At 43.0% G+C, this 15042-nt stretch overlaps 1 protein-coding gene across 1 annotated transcript; it reads left to right on the top strand.

Annotated features, from left to right (window-relative positions):
* The first annotated feature begins 1783 nt into the window (after nt 1-1783).
* On the top strand, nt 1784-13305 carry bmp16 (bone morphogenetic protein 16). The gene is made up of 4 exons (XM_022220950.2): nt 1784-1908; nt 2853-2936; nt 8762-9129; nt 10725-13305. The coding sequence occupies exons 1-4, from the start codon at nt 1886-1888 to the stop codon at nt 11786-11788; spliced, it is 1539 nt and encodes a 512-aa protein (XP_022076642.2). The 5' UTR covers nt 1784-1885; the 3' UTR covers nt 11789-13305.
* The last annotated feature ends 1737 nt before the right edge of the window (nt 13306-15042 follow it).

The raw sequence follows: 15042 nt of genomic DNA, 5'->3' as shown, positions 1-15042 counted from the left end.
AACATCATTATCATCATTATCCAGCAAATCTACCGTTTTATTTTCACTTGATACCAAACTTAGTTAAAGACGGTAAAGGAAAGAAGGTCGGAAATCAATCTGAAATCACAAAAAATGTCAGTTAACCAACTAAGAACAGCAAAGACATTAGTTAATTGGAATGGCAGATATTGTAGAAATAGAGGTGGGATGAAATGAAGTAGAGTTATGTCAGGAGGGTTAGTAGCTCAGGGCCTTCATGGCTTCTCATCTTCATCGCCCCCCTGTAATGATAGGGAAGGACAAGAAAAAAAAGGGGGTTTGTGGATGGAGCGTTAAGAACTGACAATACCTGAAATGGAAATACTTTTATAAGGAGGCGCAAGGTATTAGATGAGACTTTACTCTTAAACTTGGGAAATAAGAGATACAGTAGGATTATTTTCAGCCTTCTTAGTGTAAAATATGAGTGTGAGCTACAACAGAGTGGGATTAAATTTGTAGCTTTCTAGCTCACTTAAAGGAAAAATTCAAGTAACACTGAGGGACATGCACATATTGACTTTGTTTGTTATTCCTGAGCTCTATGAAACTGGAGGCTGGAGGTGATCGTCCTTTAGACCAACAACTGGATGCAAGTGTCAACAGACAGCCCACCGTTGTTCATATTTAAAGAAATATTCAATGTAAATGTGAAAAGGGTAACTTGTGGTTTTCAGTTGCAGGCTTCTTGGCAAACAACAGATCAGTGACTATAAATTATATGATTAACTCAGCTAATCATCTCTCATCTCTTGCTTCATATGCAGTGTACAGACATAAGAATGGTATGAATGTGTTCATCTAACTCTACAAATAAAGCCAAATATGAGGGTTTATTCAATTGAGAGTCATCGGGCCCTGAAATGTTTATTTAACACACACTTAGAACAAAACTACAATGAAAAAATGGTAATCTGAGACACAATATACTGACTGATATAGTGACATTGGAAGATTGGTTGAGAAAAGGTCAAAAAACTTGAACCTCTACTGACCCCAAAAGCAAAATTCTGTTTTCACTTAAACTCCCCTTCACTTCGGGAAGGTCAGAGATCAGGTGGATTTAGCCGGACTTCACTGCTTTACTCAAGAACTGGTGAAGGACGTTTGATAATGCGATGTTAACCCCGGAAGGTCAGTTCTGTCGTCAGATGTTTCAGTTCCAGCGGCTGACAGCAGAAATGGACACATGCGAATGTACAAACAATTTAATATATTCCAAACATAAAGTGAGTCCTTCCCTCACATTCCAAAGAGAAGAATCCTAAATCTGTTAACAATCAGACTGCTAATGAAACAAGTCCTAAACACAAGTGTGTGTGTGTTGCAAGAGGAGCGGGAGTGTGTGTTTGTGTGTAAAGTTACTCTGGACTGGGACAATTACTCAGCTTTGGGATGAATGAGGTCTGTGGAGGAGTTTTTTTTTTCTGTGTTTGCACGAGAATGGACTGGAAGAGCAAGTGGAGGGGACAAAGAGGAGGAGCAGTGGGACGTGGGCAAGTGATTCTCCAGATGAGATCTAATATGTGAGACGATGCATCCTAAAGAGACGTTTTCTCATGGGCCTACCCCATGAATACAAATTCACCCCGCCACCCGCCCTGCGCTGGAAGGACAGATGCACCTTGCCTCAACCCGTAGTGGAGAAGTACAGCCTGCTTTTTCCTTTTTTTCTTTTCTACCTCAACGTTTACTTTCATCCAATCACAAGACTCAACCGTGGTGACTTCATGGCAGCTCTTATGAGTCATCCATTCATACCTTTGTCTTGTAACTGAATCTGGTTGCTCTGTTTCAGTGTCATGGGGCCTCGTATTTATAATGAGGGACCGATTGTCTGCAAGCGTGTTGGCCGAAAAGTAAAATGCTGCCAACGAAACGCAGCAGGTGAGTTTGTTAAAGGAGGAAATGTGTAAAATGTGCATGTGTGTGCTGACCTCGGAGGTTATCTCAACCAGGTTGAGTGCATGTGTGTGTTACAAACGTGTGTTTCTTGTGTATATGTGTGTGTGTGTTACAAATGAGTGTTTTATGTGTGTGTGTGAGACGGAGATAACAGCCTGTAAATGTACTGAGGCCGGTCTTAGTGACATCACCGTTTGAGAAGATCTGAGTGGACAGGAAAGTCAATTAGAGTTAAACTGAGTTTACCAGCTGGACACTTAGTATAAAGGAAAAAGTGTGTCTTTCTCTCTCTCTCTCTCTCTCTCTGTGTGTGTGTGTGTGTGTGTGTGTGTGTGTGTGTGTGTGTGTGTGTGTGTGTGTGTGTGTGTGTGTGTGTGTGTGTGTGTGTGTGTGTGTGTGACAGAGAGAGAGAGCGAGAGAGAGAGAGAGAGAGAGCAAGAAAGAGGGAGAGAGGAAAGGGGGAGGAGATACAAAAGGGAGGAACAGAGTGGAGAGGAAAGGAGAGAGACATAGTAAGGAGGTTTAGGAACAAGAGGGAGTTGTTGCCGGTGATACAGTACAGACAGACAACTCATTTTCCTCCTGCAGCTTCCAGCGGCTCTACAAGCCTTTTCAAACAACCGGTGGTGGAAGTGCAGGCGACAGAGAAAAGGGAGTTGGCTACTAGCAGAGGTCAGGCAGGCAAAGCAGGCAAGCAGGCAGAGGGGAAGCCGGTGGATGTTTTTGAGAGTTTGCTTATCTGACACTGAGAACAGGATGAGAAGCTGAGCACAGGGAGCAGAGAGGGGGGGGAAACATGGCGAAAGCAACCTTACCTACACTCAGTTCAAATAGGAGACATAGGAGAGACGTGCACTGGCTGCTGTGAGAGAGAGGTAAAAACACAGAGAGAGGTAAACAGTCCACTTTGTCCATTCTGTCCAAAGGAGCGAGAGCGAGAGCCGAGGGATCGTAACACTGGAGCTCAAGGATAAACCATGGACTCTGCATACATCCCACCACACCTGGACGTGAGTATTACATCCTTCTCTCTCACACACACACATATATACACATCTGTCTGTCAAGCCACAGGCCACAGGAACTGTGCTGCTGAAACCATTAGTCACTCTGGGGAAAATCGCACATACACACACACTCACACACTCCTGCACAGGCATACACTCCTGGCACACCGTATTGCTCAATCAAAATCTTGTCCGGTAAGCAACTTGTCCGAGAATAATGTGCCCATTATGAGTTCAAAGAGCATAACGTAACTCACCAGCGCTGCAACATGCACAGTATGAATTGGCCCTCAGTGTTGACGCTCAGCGGCTTTAATGTGAAAAGCAGAGGTGTGTTTTTGTTCTGTATTTCACATCGGTGTAGCTGTCAGACGCACAACGAGAGCAGTCTCTGAGCTTCCAGCAGTCATGGCTTAGATATGTCAGTGTTTCCACTGATGCTATTGCAGGGTTGCGCCTCAGCGGGGCCTCCTGGTAACCACAATGCACTTGTGGCATAGAGACCTGCGAGCATCACGGGCCGAAGAGAGGAGGATGAAAGAGACGAGTTGTGAATACATGACGACCTACTGATGCTCTGCTCACACAAATGAGTTTAAAGCCAAAAACACAGTGTGTGAGTGTCTGAGCGTGTGTGGAAGTGATACTTTTTGCAGAAGCACTGGGTCTACACCACTACCAATGTCTGCACACACTGAACCGGTGTGTGCACATGTGTTTGTGTGAGTGTGTGTGTGTGTGTGTGTGTGTGTGTGTGTGTGTGTGTGTGTGTGTGTGTGTGTGTGTGTGTGTGTGTGTGTGTGTGCATGCATCTAAATCTATTTCCAACTTGTCCCACATTTTTACAAGCCAGTTCTTTCGCACTCGTACATATTGCTATGTATTTACACGTACATGCTCACTCTAACTGGCATGTGTTTAAATCCTGTGCTGCGTTTAGTATGGACACACGTAAGGGTCTGTGTGTGTGTCTGTGTGCGTGTGTGTGTGTGTGTGTGTGTGTGTGTGTGTGTGTGTGTGTGTGTGTGTGTGTATGTGTGTGTGTACGTTTGACGTGTGGGTCATTAGCCAGCTAATCAGTCCAGCTGCTATGAATTAGAGTGCTGTTCTAATGGAGTCCAATAAAACCACACAGCAGCCTACCTGGAATATTGTTCTAATGATTTCATCTGTTACGCCTCAGAAGCAGAACCACAACTGCACTCGCAACTGTTTTGGACATTTTTCACCCCTCACCCCCCCCATCCCATTATATATAACTCCACAGCTCAAAGTCATGCATTAATGACTAGTCAAGCATGGGAAGTATGGTGTAGTCATAACTTCACAGTTAATTATACTTGACTATGCTCACTTTATAGTGTGAGGGCCACTGTGGAAATACAGAGCGGTGGCACATGCAGAAGCGTCCGCACAAGTGTTCTCAGGTGTGTCTGTGGACACTGTACATCATATTTGAGCTCCTGAGGCTGTCTGACAAGTACTTAAGTAAGCTCAGAGAGCAAAAATGAACCCTGTGGCGCATACGCTGCACGTATCATGTTCTGAAAGAATGAGCATAGAAAAATGAGAGCTGGAAAGGAGGAGGAGGGGGGAATCAGGGAGAGTGAGAGAAGGAATTTGGGAAAAGAAACACGGGAAGAACAACAGGAAGAGAAAGTTGAGGGACCAGGCGTAACATGAAGACAGTGGCGGTGGATAAATCAGCCGGCTGCTGTGACACTCTGGCCCCCTGGCCCGGCAACAGTCTGCCACACTCTTCCGCAAAAACACCATTCATTTGAGAGCAACATTAATAGGGGAGATGGAAAGGCAGGGAGAGGGCGATAGGTGAATGGGAAGGTGATGCAGAAAAGCTCAAAACTTGGTATTTTTAGCAGAAAGAAAGGAAAAATGTTACCGAAATTGACTTGGGAGTTGGAGAAAAGAGAAAGCGGTTATTGAGGGTACAGCATAACAACACAGAGCACAAAGCAAAAGGACAAAGTTCAAGGAATGCAAAGAGGAAGGAGGAAGGGGAAAGGGAGCAGAGTTTGAAATAAACAGATAAAAAGAGAGGCACGGAGAGCGACGGACGCCAGAGGTTTTAATCAGTGAGTTCAGAAAGGCACGGGACGCTCGCCTGCCGCACGCCAGGGTCACGCTACTGTCTGCTCAGGAGGTCAAGTCACATCTAATATGACTAATAGGCTGAGCTGCATGCCTGCACACAGGGAAAAGACGCCCAAACACTGCTGCTGAACTCCAAACCTTCATCTCACCTTATCTCTGACCCATTCATTATACAAATTTCTTCTTTTTGAGCATTTTCATTAGTCCACGTTTGAGCCGGATTCGTGCTGGAGAGGAAATGAATAAAAAAAGTCCGAGATAAAAAAGGAGGGTGTAATCGTAAAAACAACAGGTCAACATCAGAGTGGGTGGCAACCTGACCCACATTGCGCATAAAGATGTTAAATTAGGCCTGGATCCTTTTAACCTGGTTTAAATTAGATAGAATTAGTCATAACACAGACACCTAAGGAGAGGAGAGAGGCTGCACATGTCAAAGTTTTGCAGGGCAAACCATTCAGTGTTTGTGGCCTCTTTGCCAGTATGTTTCTCTTCCATGCACAAGATCAGACACACCCTTCTGTGTGACAATTTAACCTTTGTCACCTGGGTGGTTTTGTAGGTGAGGAAAGTACAGGAGACATGTGGTGTTGTTGTCCTTAATCTACTTTACAAGCCTCCACAATATATGGGAGAGGCTGTGCAGCAGGGTTTCTAATCTGTAATTGTCCTCTGCTGCGCTGCCTCAGGTGAAACAACCCCTGGGTGGGGCTGAAAGAGTTTAATGGATAGCCAGCAACGATCCCACGCTTGGAGGTGGCTTGTTTTCCCAGGCCTGTCCTTTGACCTGTGCACCATACGGACAACGCACAATCGCACACGCATAAAAAATATACACACCTTCACACCTGTGACCTCTCTTTAACCCGTTTTCTGACAGCGTGGTGAGATTATAAGCCATTACAGCGTCATTATGTGTTTACACAGTCATAAACACCTCTGTTATCTCGCTGCTGAGGCCTTAATCGATTCTCTGTCCCTTAGGGAGATGAGATAAAGAGATAGAGGTGAGAGTGAGGGAGATATGTGAGCTCTCGAACGGGGAAAGAGACAACACCAAACCTGAAGTGCTCCAATCGACAGGACTTTCTTTCAAAAAGGGGCATTTGTCCAGTCAACCAGGGTAACAAAGGCACACAAGTTAATTGTGCTCTATTGTGTGAGTTCATTTGCAGTTCAGATTGTCTTGTGTCAACCTGACCAACAGGTTTCACACCTTTGTACTGACCCTTTAATGCCTCTTCAGGTCAACGGGGCTGTTACCTTGCTGGTTTCTAATTACTCACTCAGTCATTAACACCTGCTCTATGAGGTACAGGGTGTTAGCCGGGTCGAAGTGGTAACTGTGTGACCCCTGTCTGTGGTCGTGTTCCCGCGCTGACAATAAGGAGAGATATGCTGATGGCTTGTTTTAAGTCAGCTAAAAGGGGCTTAACCCTCTCAGCACAGTCCGATTTAACTAAAAGAGCATCGTTGTGACATCTGTGGGGTTTCAGTCCAAATTAATGAGCATGGAAATAATCTTGTTTTAGAAATTTCAGCATCTGCTGAATAGAACAGATGTTGGTATAAAAATGATAAAAGGAGAGATATATAAAGGACTTCACATAGCACAAAAAAGATTAACAAACAGTCCTAAATGGGTGCAAACTCCTCACAGATTCAACAGGACTCGATCTGCAAACCACAGAAGTGACTAATTATTCTGCCAAGGAAAGCAGCGGAGTTATGTGATGACTGGCGTTGGTTTGTCTGTTTGCTCGCAACATTGCTCAAAAATGGACTAACGGATTTGGATGAAATTTTCAGGGAGGTCAGAAATGACACAAGGACCAATTAATTAGATTTTGGCATGATACAGCTTGTAGTTTGGATCCATGGATTTGTTAAAGGTTTCTGTATCATTGCAAGATAGCAGCACGACAACACTGTAAACATGACTACAAGTGAACACTACATAGGCCGCCTGCTGATGATCACATGATTGTGATCCTTCTGCAAATCAACTGCTGCAAGCTTATCTGAAATGATACAAGAAATAATTGATTAAATGCAGGGGTGTTTCCATGACCTAAATCACATATTTAGGTCATGTGATTCTTTGATTCAGTATTCGTACATAACATACACATGCATAACACATGCCTGTGCTCAGCACAAGGTCATTTTGTTTGTGGGTACATCTATGTTGGTGTAATTCTGATCATCAATACCTAACAAACAAATGCTGCATTTCTAAAAAAAAATAAAAAATTACTGCATTTCTGACAATGCCATATGTGGGAATGGACAGCCTTGGCGAAGTACTGTGCTCTCTGAGTCCTTTCGTAGTTTGAGCATGTAAGTACTGCTTGGAGAGTTGAGACTGATGTCCAATAGCAACATCAATGCCTGCATGTCTGAACAGACCGTTATATGTTTTCCTCATAATCCACTAAAACCAAACTGATAGTCTGTCTTCTAACTTTTTATTTTATGATTGTAAAACAAACCATTACATTTCACAGGTTTTACAGTGCATGTGGCAGACACCTTTGCACACACCGGCAAAATTTAGACCAAAATTTAGATTTAACACAACTTAGACCAAAAGCCTAAACTGAACTTCAGCATATTGCATATTAACAAATAACATCAGCTGTGACTTGTTTCACCCACATTCCTGTAGAAAATGGTTACATTCTCATAGATTAGCTGCTAAAATCTTGGCCTGTAGAAGTCCATAATCAATAGTAATTAATAATGATTAATGGTGGCTGTACTGTAATGTTTTTGGAGATCCAAATGCAAACAACCACATAAACTCCCCACAGCCAAATGACTCATCAAAATGACAGAATCACCTTTTTATATATCGGTATCAGTGTAAGCAACATTTAATCAGACCTGTACAGTATGTTGTATGAAAATGAATTATTTGAAACTAAGAAAAGCCCTGAATGTACCTGTAATGAAAGGATTAATTTATTAAGCCTTAAAATAAAATTTAAAAAAAGATGTCTTCTTTACTCACTCACACAGACAAAGTTATGGAAACCTACAGAATGTTGTATTCTCCTGTGATTTGAAAAGGAAGAGAGAAGAGAAAAAATCTCTACAACTCCATTACATGTCACTGGAGTCCACTGTCTTTGATTAATACTAGATGTTTCTGGTACACAACACTGTGATCTCTTTTACACACAAACACGCAGCATGACTAAATCACACATAGAGACCGCTTAATTACTTCTGCTTAGGTGTCTTATGAGATATATGGGCCTTGGGGGTTAGAGGGTTGCCATAAATTAACAAAGAAAAAACAAAGTAGTAATGTTACAGCCAGAAGCAACAAGAAAACAACTTCATATGGATATGTGGGCAGTAAAGTTCTTGAACATATGCCACATGAAGGCTGAAGACTAATGAGAAACTAGTGTGTCCAGGAAGGAGAAGACATAAGCATGATATACAGAGTCCAAGAGCATCTTGTAGTGGCTATCTCTTTTGCAGATTTTTCAGCCAATACTTTATACAGTGTCGTTATGTTATATGATTTACTTTTCTGTTTGCATAAAACACAAATTGTGCAAAATTTAAAGGGTACAGAAAGTGCTCCACAACCTGCGGTTTCTGCTTTCATTTTTAGGTTGCTTCTATTTTTCGTCCTTCCTCTCTTCTTCTTATCTTCCTCTTCTCACCACATCATCTCTGCTCACCTCCCTCAACCCCTCCAGGTCCACCATGTTCCCTGCTAACCTCCTGCTCCTCATGGTCCTGCTGCTACCTCAAGCCTCGTCTGGTCGCCAGGGCGGAGACACCAGAGAGATCGATCATGGCAGGGTGTCCCCGACGCCTTCCTCCCTGCCAGCCCTGCCGTCCCTCCTGGATCCCAGCCTGGCCCAGACCATCCAGACTCTCCTGTTGAGCCGGCTGGGCCTTCAGTCTCAGCCTGACCCTCGGCCTGGAGTGCCTGTGCCCCGGTACCTCCTGGATCTTTACCGCTTCCACCAGCAGCAGTACCATCTAGTGGAGGACCCTTTGTTTAATTTCCCCAGCCAGCACATCCAGCAGGCCAACACTGTACGCAGCTTTCACCACAGAGGTGAGCTTACCCACACACCAAACTATTTCTGTGCACTTCAATGAAAATATTTGAATATTAACTGTTTGAGGTGTTTGGATATTTGTTTCAGGAAAGCTGCATGTGCCTTCTCTTGACTTCTTTCAGCAGATTCTATTGATGACAGAAGCAGATGTTTGGAGTGACTCATCTTTTGGCAATCTAAACACTAAATAGGATCTATTACTCTTAGATAAGATGAGTAAAGCCTGAAGTCTTCTTTGAAAACATATCTGAGAGCATGCTTAGATGACTCTTGTCTTTGACTCTGGACTCTTTGTCTTGCCCTTCTGGTGATGGCTGGGTTAACTTTTTAGGGGGCAAACATGGGTCCCTCTTGACTGCTGTCAGTTGCCTTCAAATTGCCGTCAATTCAAAGGCAACCGGCTCTTGAAAGAAATAACTTAACCTGAAGAGTTCTTGAGAAGAATTTGCAGCTCTGCAGTAAATTTTCTAATCCGCAGTTTGTCATCAACACAATAATGAGACTGGAGGCACCTGTTTGTCAGGTTTGTTTGCTCTAAACTGAGAAAGTGACACCTAAGCACACCTAGAGTGCTTTAATCTAATCAGGAGGGTGACATCAGGTATAAATGATCTCAAAGGCTATTCCTGGAGCAGCAGAAAGGAGCTTCGTAACTGCTGCGCAACAAGAAATGCCAGGTAGAGAGCTGATAATGCAGAGGCTGATTGGTTAATATTCTACTTTGGAGGTGTAGATTTACAAAGAAATTTGCAATTAATCAACAACCAACACCAAAATATATGAACTTTGGGTGAGCAATTTTGCTAGTGCGCAATCCTCAGTGCTGATATAATAAAAACAAAGTACAAACACTTTTTCTCCCTTAAAGTTGAATTATCAGTGAGTCTAGATACAAACAAATGCTAAAATGGTTCATTTGAGTTGGGGAGCTTAACATCTCCAAGCAATGGGAAAAATCTTCGCTATACTCCATAGTTGCACACCCCTCCAGTCGTGTGATAGATATGCGAAATATACTACTTACATGTGTCTGATATGGATTTCAGTTTTAAAAACTTTAATTACCTGGGAAAACAACATCAATGCCTCCAGAACCTATGGATATCCAAAATATTTTTCATCTTATATCTCTGTAAGGTTTGGACATGTTTCCTGCATCACTATTTTCTGCCTCAAGTGTCCACATCACAGTTCTGTAAGCTATAAAATGGACAAAGATTGGCTTTTAAACTAGCTGTAATGTGTCAGATCATGTTCATAGATTTATGGTTTAACTTAGTTTTTAGGTGAGCTCACAGAAATTTTCCACTTTCAGCAGAACAACCGGAAAACGGCCTTCTAATGTCAAACTCTGAACATGCATCAATCTGTATAGTGAAGGTGAAACATCCAAGAGAAGAAGCTTTTACCAAAACCCATTTTTCAAAGGATGTGGACATGAAGTTATTTGCTGATATTGTAAGATAGTTTGACAATGTTCCAGCTTCTGACATCATTTGAGAAAGAGCTGGAAAATGACAAATGCATGTATTTTCAGTCACATAAAGCCTAAAGTCAGCTCCCATATACCCTTGTCTCTTTTCCCTTTTAGAGCCTCTTGGAGACAGTCCAATAGCAGAGGATCATACAAGAGTGCACATCTCCTTCAATATCTCCTCCATCCCTCAGGATGAGAGGGTGCTCTCCGCTGAGCTTCGCCTCCTCCGCAGTGGCAGAGCCTCCCTGGGCCCCGGGCCCCACAGACTCAACCTATACCTCTCTGAGCACCATGAGGAGCCTGAGCCCACTCTGCTGGACACAAGGTTACTCTCCACGGGCGTCCACAGTCATAAACCAAGTGGTCTCTGGGAGGCGTTCAGCCTAAGTGCAGAGCTCCTCCATAAGGCCCAGGCTGGGACTGGTAGCCTGGGCTTCCTCCTGGAGGTCAAACCTGAAAACAACACCACCTCACTTCCAGACAAGAGCCTCTTCTCTGCTGCAGGTGAGGCGGAGAAACAAAAAGAGGGACACCTGAGGGTATGTAGGTCTGTGGGGCAGGACGATCACAGCTGGGCCCAGGAAAGGCCCCTCCTGGTGACTTATAGTCATGATGGTCGCGGAGAGCCTTTAGTCAAACATGGCAGAAGAACCCCTGGTAATGGCCAGAGGATGAGGGGGAGAAAAGGGACTAAAGCGAGGGCCAGGAACAGCAGCAAGAGCCGCAATAGGGACCAAGAATGGGGAAAGGGCAAAAAAATGGAGTATACTGGCTGGGGGGGTGATAAAGGAGGGGTCAGCTGGAGCGAACGCGGAAGGGTGAAAAGAAACGGCGGTCGTGCCGCAAAACTGAAACGTCTTTCCCGTAACAGATGCCGCCGTCATCCTCTTTATGTAGACTTCAACGATGTGGGCTGGCACAAGTGGATCATTGCACCCAGCGGCTACGATGCCTTCTTCTGCCTGGGAGAGTGTCGCTTTCCTCTGGCCGACCACATGAACTCCTCAAGCCACGCCATGGTGCAAACTCTGGTAAACTCTGTGAATGGAGCAGTGCCCCGGGCCTGCTGCGTCCCCACCTCCCTCAGCCCCATCGCTCTGCTCTACCTGGACCCTCAAGACCGAGTGGTGCTGAAGAACTACCAGGACATGGTGGTGGAGGGCTGTGGCTGCCGCTAGTGGGCTGGAGAACTCAGACCAGGAGGCACTCACACGAAGACGGAGGAGCGTCACGGGAATAGGAAGAAAGAGAAGCATGAAAAGGGAAGAAGAAACTGTAGTAGCCAGATGATGGAGACAAATGTAGCAGCATGAGAAGGATGAGTGCAAAGAAGAGGGATAAGGGAATGAATTAAGCAGCTCAATCATCATTATCAGGGGCAAAAAGAGGTCAGACATAGAAATAAAATAAAAAGTAAGAGAAACAAACAGGATAAATGAGTAGACAATAAGGCAGAGGAAGAAGTGTGAGCAGAAATATGGTCGACACAGATAAACTGCCAGAAATTACTTTCACTTTTTGCCCATTTAGTGATGATGCAGCAGCATACATCATCAGGCTGCTTGTTCTCTCATGAGAAACCAGTGCTTTAACATCAGATGCTTTAATTCCAGGAGTGTATTCATGTTTGCCACCCATCCAGCTCTAACAAAGATGTCTGACAGACACGTGCACATGTGCTTTAGCTTATTGTGGCAGACAGCTGACATGGTAAACATTCTGAGCAGTCAGTTGTGGGTGTACATTAAAGGCCCTGGAGCAGTGTTTACACAATTCCGTGTCTTTCTGATGGACTCACTGATGATCGACAGCGTAACCAATATGACGATGGCACCAGCACGACATCTAAACTCTGTGTGACAGTGTTGTTTCTGCAGTATTTTGAACCAAGAGTTAGGGTTTATCTGTTTTTATGAAAGCTAATATAATGACAGACTTGTCCCGTACCAGCACCCATACATCACGAGTTATTTAAAACCACAACAATAATGCTGAGGAACTATTATGCTATTATTTGAATGTACTACTATCACTATTATTTAAAAAAAGAGAGACTTTTTTTTTGTAAATTTCTTTTGCAGACGTCAAGAAAATCCAGGTGATGGTTGTCTTGTGATTATACATGATTCCACTGAATGGCAATTCTAACTTAAAAAGACACATTATGTATTTAAATAGCAGCAATATGGTGTATTTAATCTTGAAAATATTTAAGATACCTGCACTCAACAGAGCATACAGCAAACTGAAAGCCTGCCGTCCACATGAAGTAAGTTATGGTAGCTTTACGTCCATACAAGTGTTCAGTGTATTGAATTAACAGTCTGTGTTACTTCCCACCGTATCATTGCACACATTTCGTTGTACAACACATGATAGCAGACGTAAGCGGTGTTGCCTTTTAAAAGCTCAACTAACAAGTCAATTGAAAGCTCTATGTATTGTAGCTACTGAAGTGTGTAACAACAAGTGTCTTTGCTAGTTGTGTCTGCATGTGTCAAGAAAAAAAAAGGAAGACTGATATTAAAACTGGGACTTTAGTGCCTTTCAAACAGGGGCTTCATTAAAAGTGTTCTCTGCTGAGCTTAGTAATTGTTTTTCAGTGTTGCATTTTTCTCTCCGAGTGGAAACATTAAAGCAACAGCTTGTAAAATGTTTGACAATATACCTCTAATAAACAGAGCAAACAGCACAACTGTCAAGTGACTCTTCTTTGGCATCAAACGTTGACTTTTCTGGGGGACCGAATGTATCAAAAAGCTTCACTTGCACATATTGCACTCAGAGTTGTGAAGCCATCAAGTACCACAAAGATCCATAGTTTTGAGTTTGACATACAGCAGCTGAAGAGTTTCTAGTAATTCTTATTTGAAACAGCTGTGACTTTGAGAGTGAGGCATGAATAAAAGAGGAAATGTCCTCTCTTTATTGCACAGATATTGACAAAACTAGTGAACCACCAAATTAAGTCCCACTACCACCCATGATCAGCACACTCATGCTTCTGATCCCAGATATCACCGACAGAAGCAGAAGGAAAGAGACAGAGGAGCAACAATTTACACACTTGGTCATTCTTTTAAATTCAAAATTCTTTCAGATGTCAGATCAGTTCCACAGCTTTGTTGACCTCTGCATTTCTGCATGTTTGAGAAAAGAGCCTGCTCACAGTACATCTGCATAAAGCAATGTAAATTTGGAAATGTAATAGTTTCTTTTCATTGCAGCTCTCCTTTCCAAATGAAACAATACATTTTTCTTGTTAAGTTTTATGGCAATAGAAACAGAAAAGAACAATTATATTGTACAGTTGGTTGCTTTGAATCAATATAAGTGATCATGGAGAGCAGGAGGAAACAGAGATACAACAGGCTGTTATCAAGACTTGCCAAGAACTGCAGTTCCTCAAATGGCCACTTGAGGCTGGCTCCAAGAATGAGCTAATCCCTACTGACCCTCATGTTAAAATTTACTTTACAGCAGAAATAAACATGCTTATAACTAGGTACAAAAAATGGTTTTGGTCTCTTTTGATTATTTAATTCTTCATGACAACTGTACAGAAGGTGGACTTTGATATAACTCACCTAATGGTTAAAGTTACACATAATTAGAGTGTGGCTGCTTTGAGTGACAGGTGGGCATCGTCATAGGACAGTATGGAAACTTGTCCTATGACCTGCATGTGATGTCAATGGACAATTCATCCCTCTTTATATGCAGTCAATGGTGCAGTCAGAGGTAGGGCTTGTATGGGAGCAAACAAAGAAGGTTGTCTGTAATGTTTTTTGTAATTATGCTTGTAATAATTGCTCCAGCTAATGACATAGTGCATCTGTTGCAATTAATGTGTATTCATGGTAATTTTCTCAAATGATGCCCCAACTATGAAGCAATGACTTGTCTGGCTCACTCCTTAGCAAAAGTCGGCTGCGGTTGGTTTCGAGATGAGGGTTAGAAATATTTAACCACTATGATGTGCTTTAGACGTTTCACTGAGAACAACTACCTGGAAATTTTTATGCAAATGCAACTTGTTTTCAAGTGAGCACACTGTTTCCTCTTTGCTGTGTTTAACACTGGATCTCACCTTATAGCTCAGCTAATTGCAGTTTACAGGTGAATGAAGGCAGGCTGTGGTTTGGCTTCACAGTAAAGGCACATGTGTGAATTGTTTGTGTGAGGTAGGGCTCTGACAAAAGTGGCAGTGTAGCTGATTGTCATCGTGCAAAGTGGTGAACAGAGATGTTGCAGAAAACATCCCAATGAAAGTTATCGGAGAAAAACAAAATATAATATTTCCTGATTCTCTGTTTTGCCCTGCTGCTACATTGAGAGGAAAATGCTTTTTTTGAATGAGTTTAAGAGCTGCGTTTGTGAACTACAGTTGAGTCAGCAGGAGGGGATCAGAGATGGATGATGGATGTATCAA

This window comes from Acanthochromis polyacanthus, chromosome 13, assembly GCF_021347895.1.
Source record: "Acanthochromis polyacanthus isolate Apoly-LR-REF ecotype Palm Island chromosome 13, KAUST_Apoly_ChrSc, whole genome shotgun sequence".
Taxonomy (NCBI): domain Eukaryota; kingdom Metazoa; phylum Chordata; class Actinopteri; family Pomacentridae; genus Acanthochromis; species Acanthochromis polyacanthus.
The sequence above is the reverse complement of the archived record's forward strand: the minus strand, read 5'-3'. Positions and strand labels throughout refer to the sequence as shown.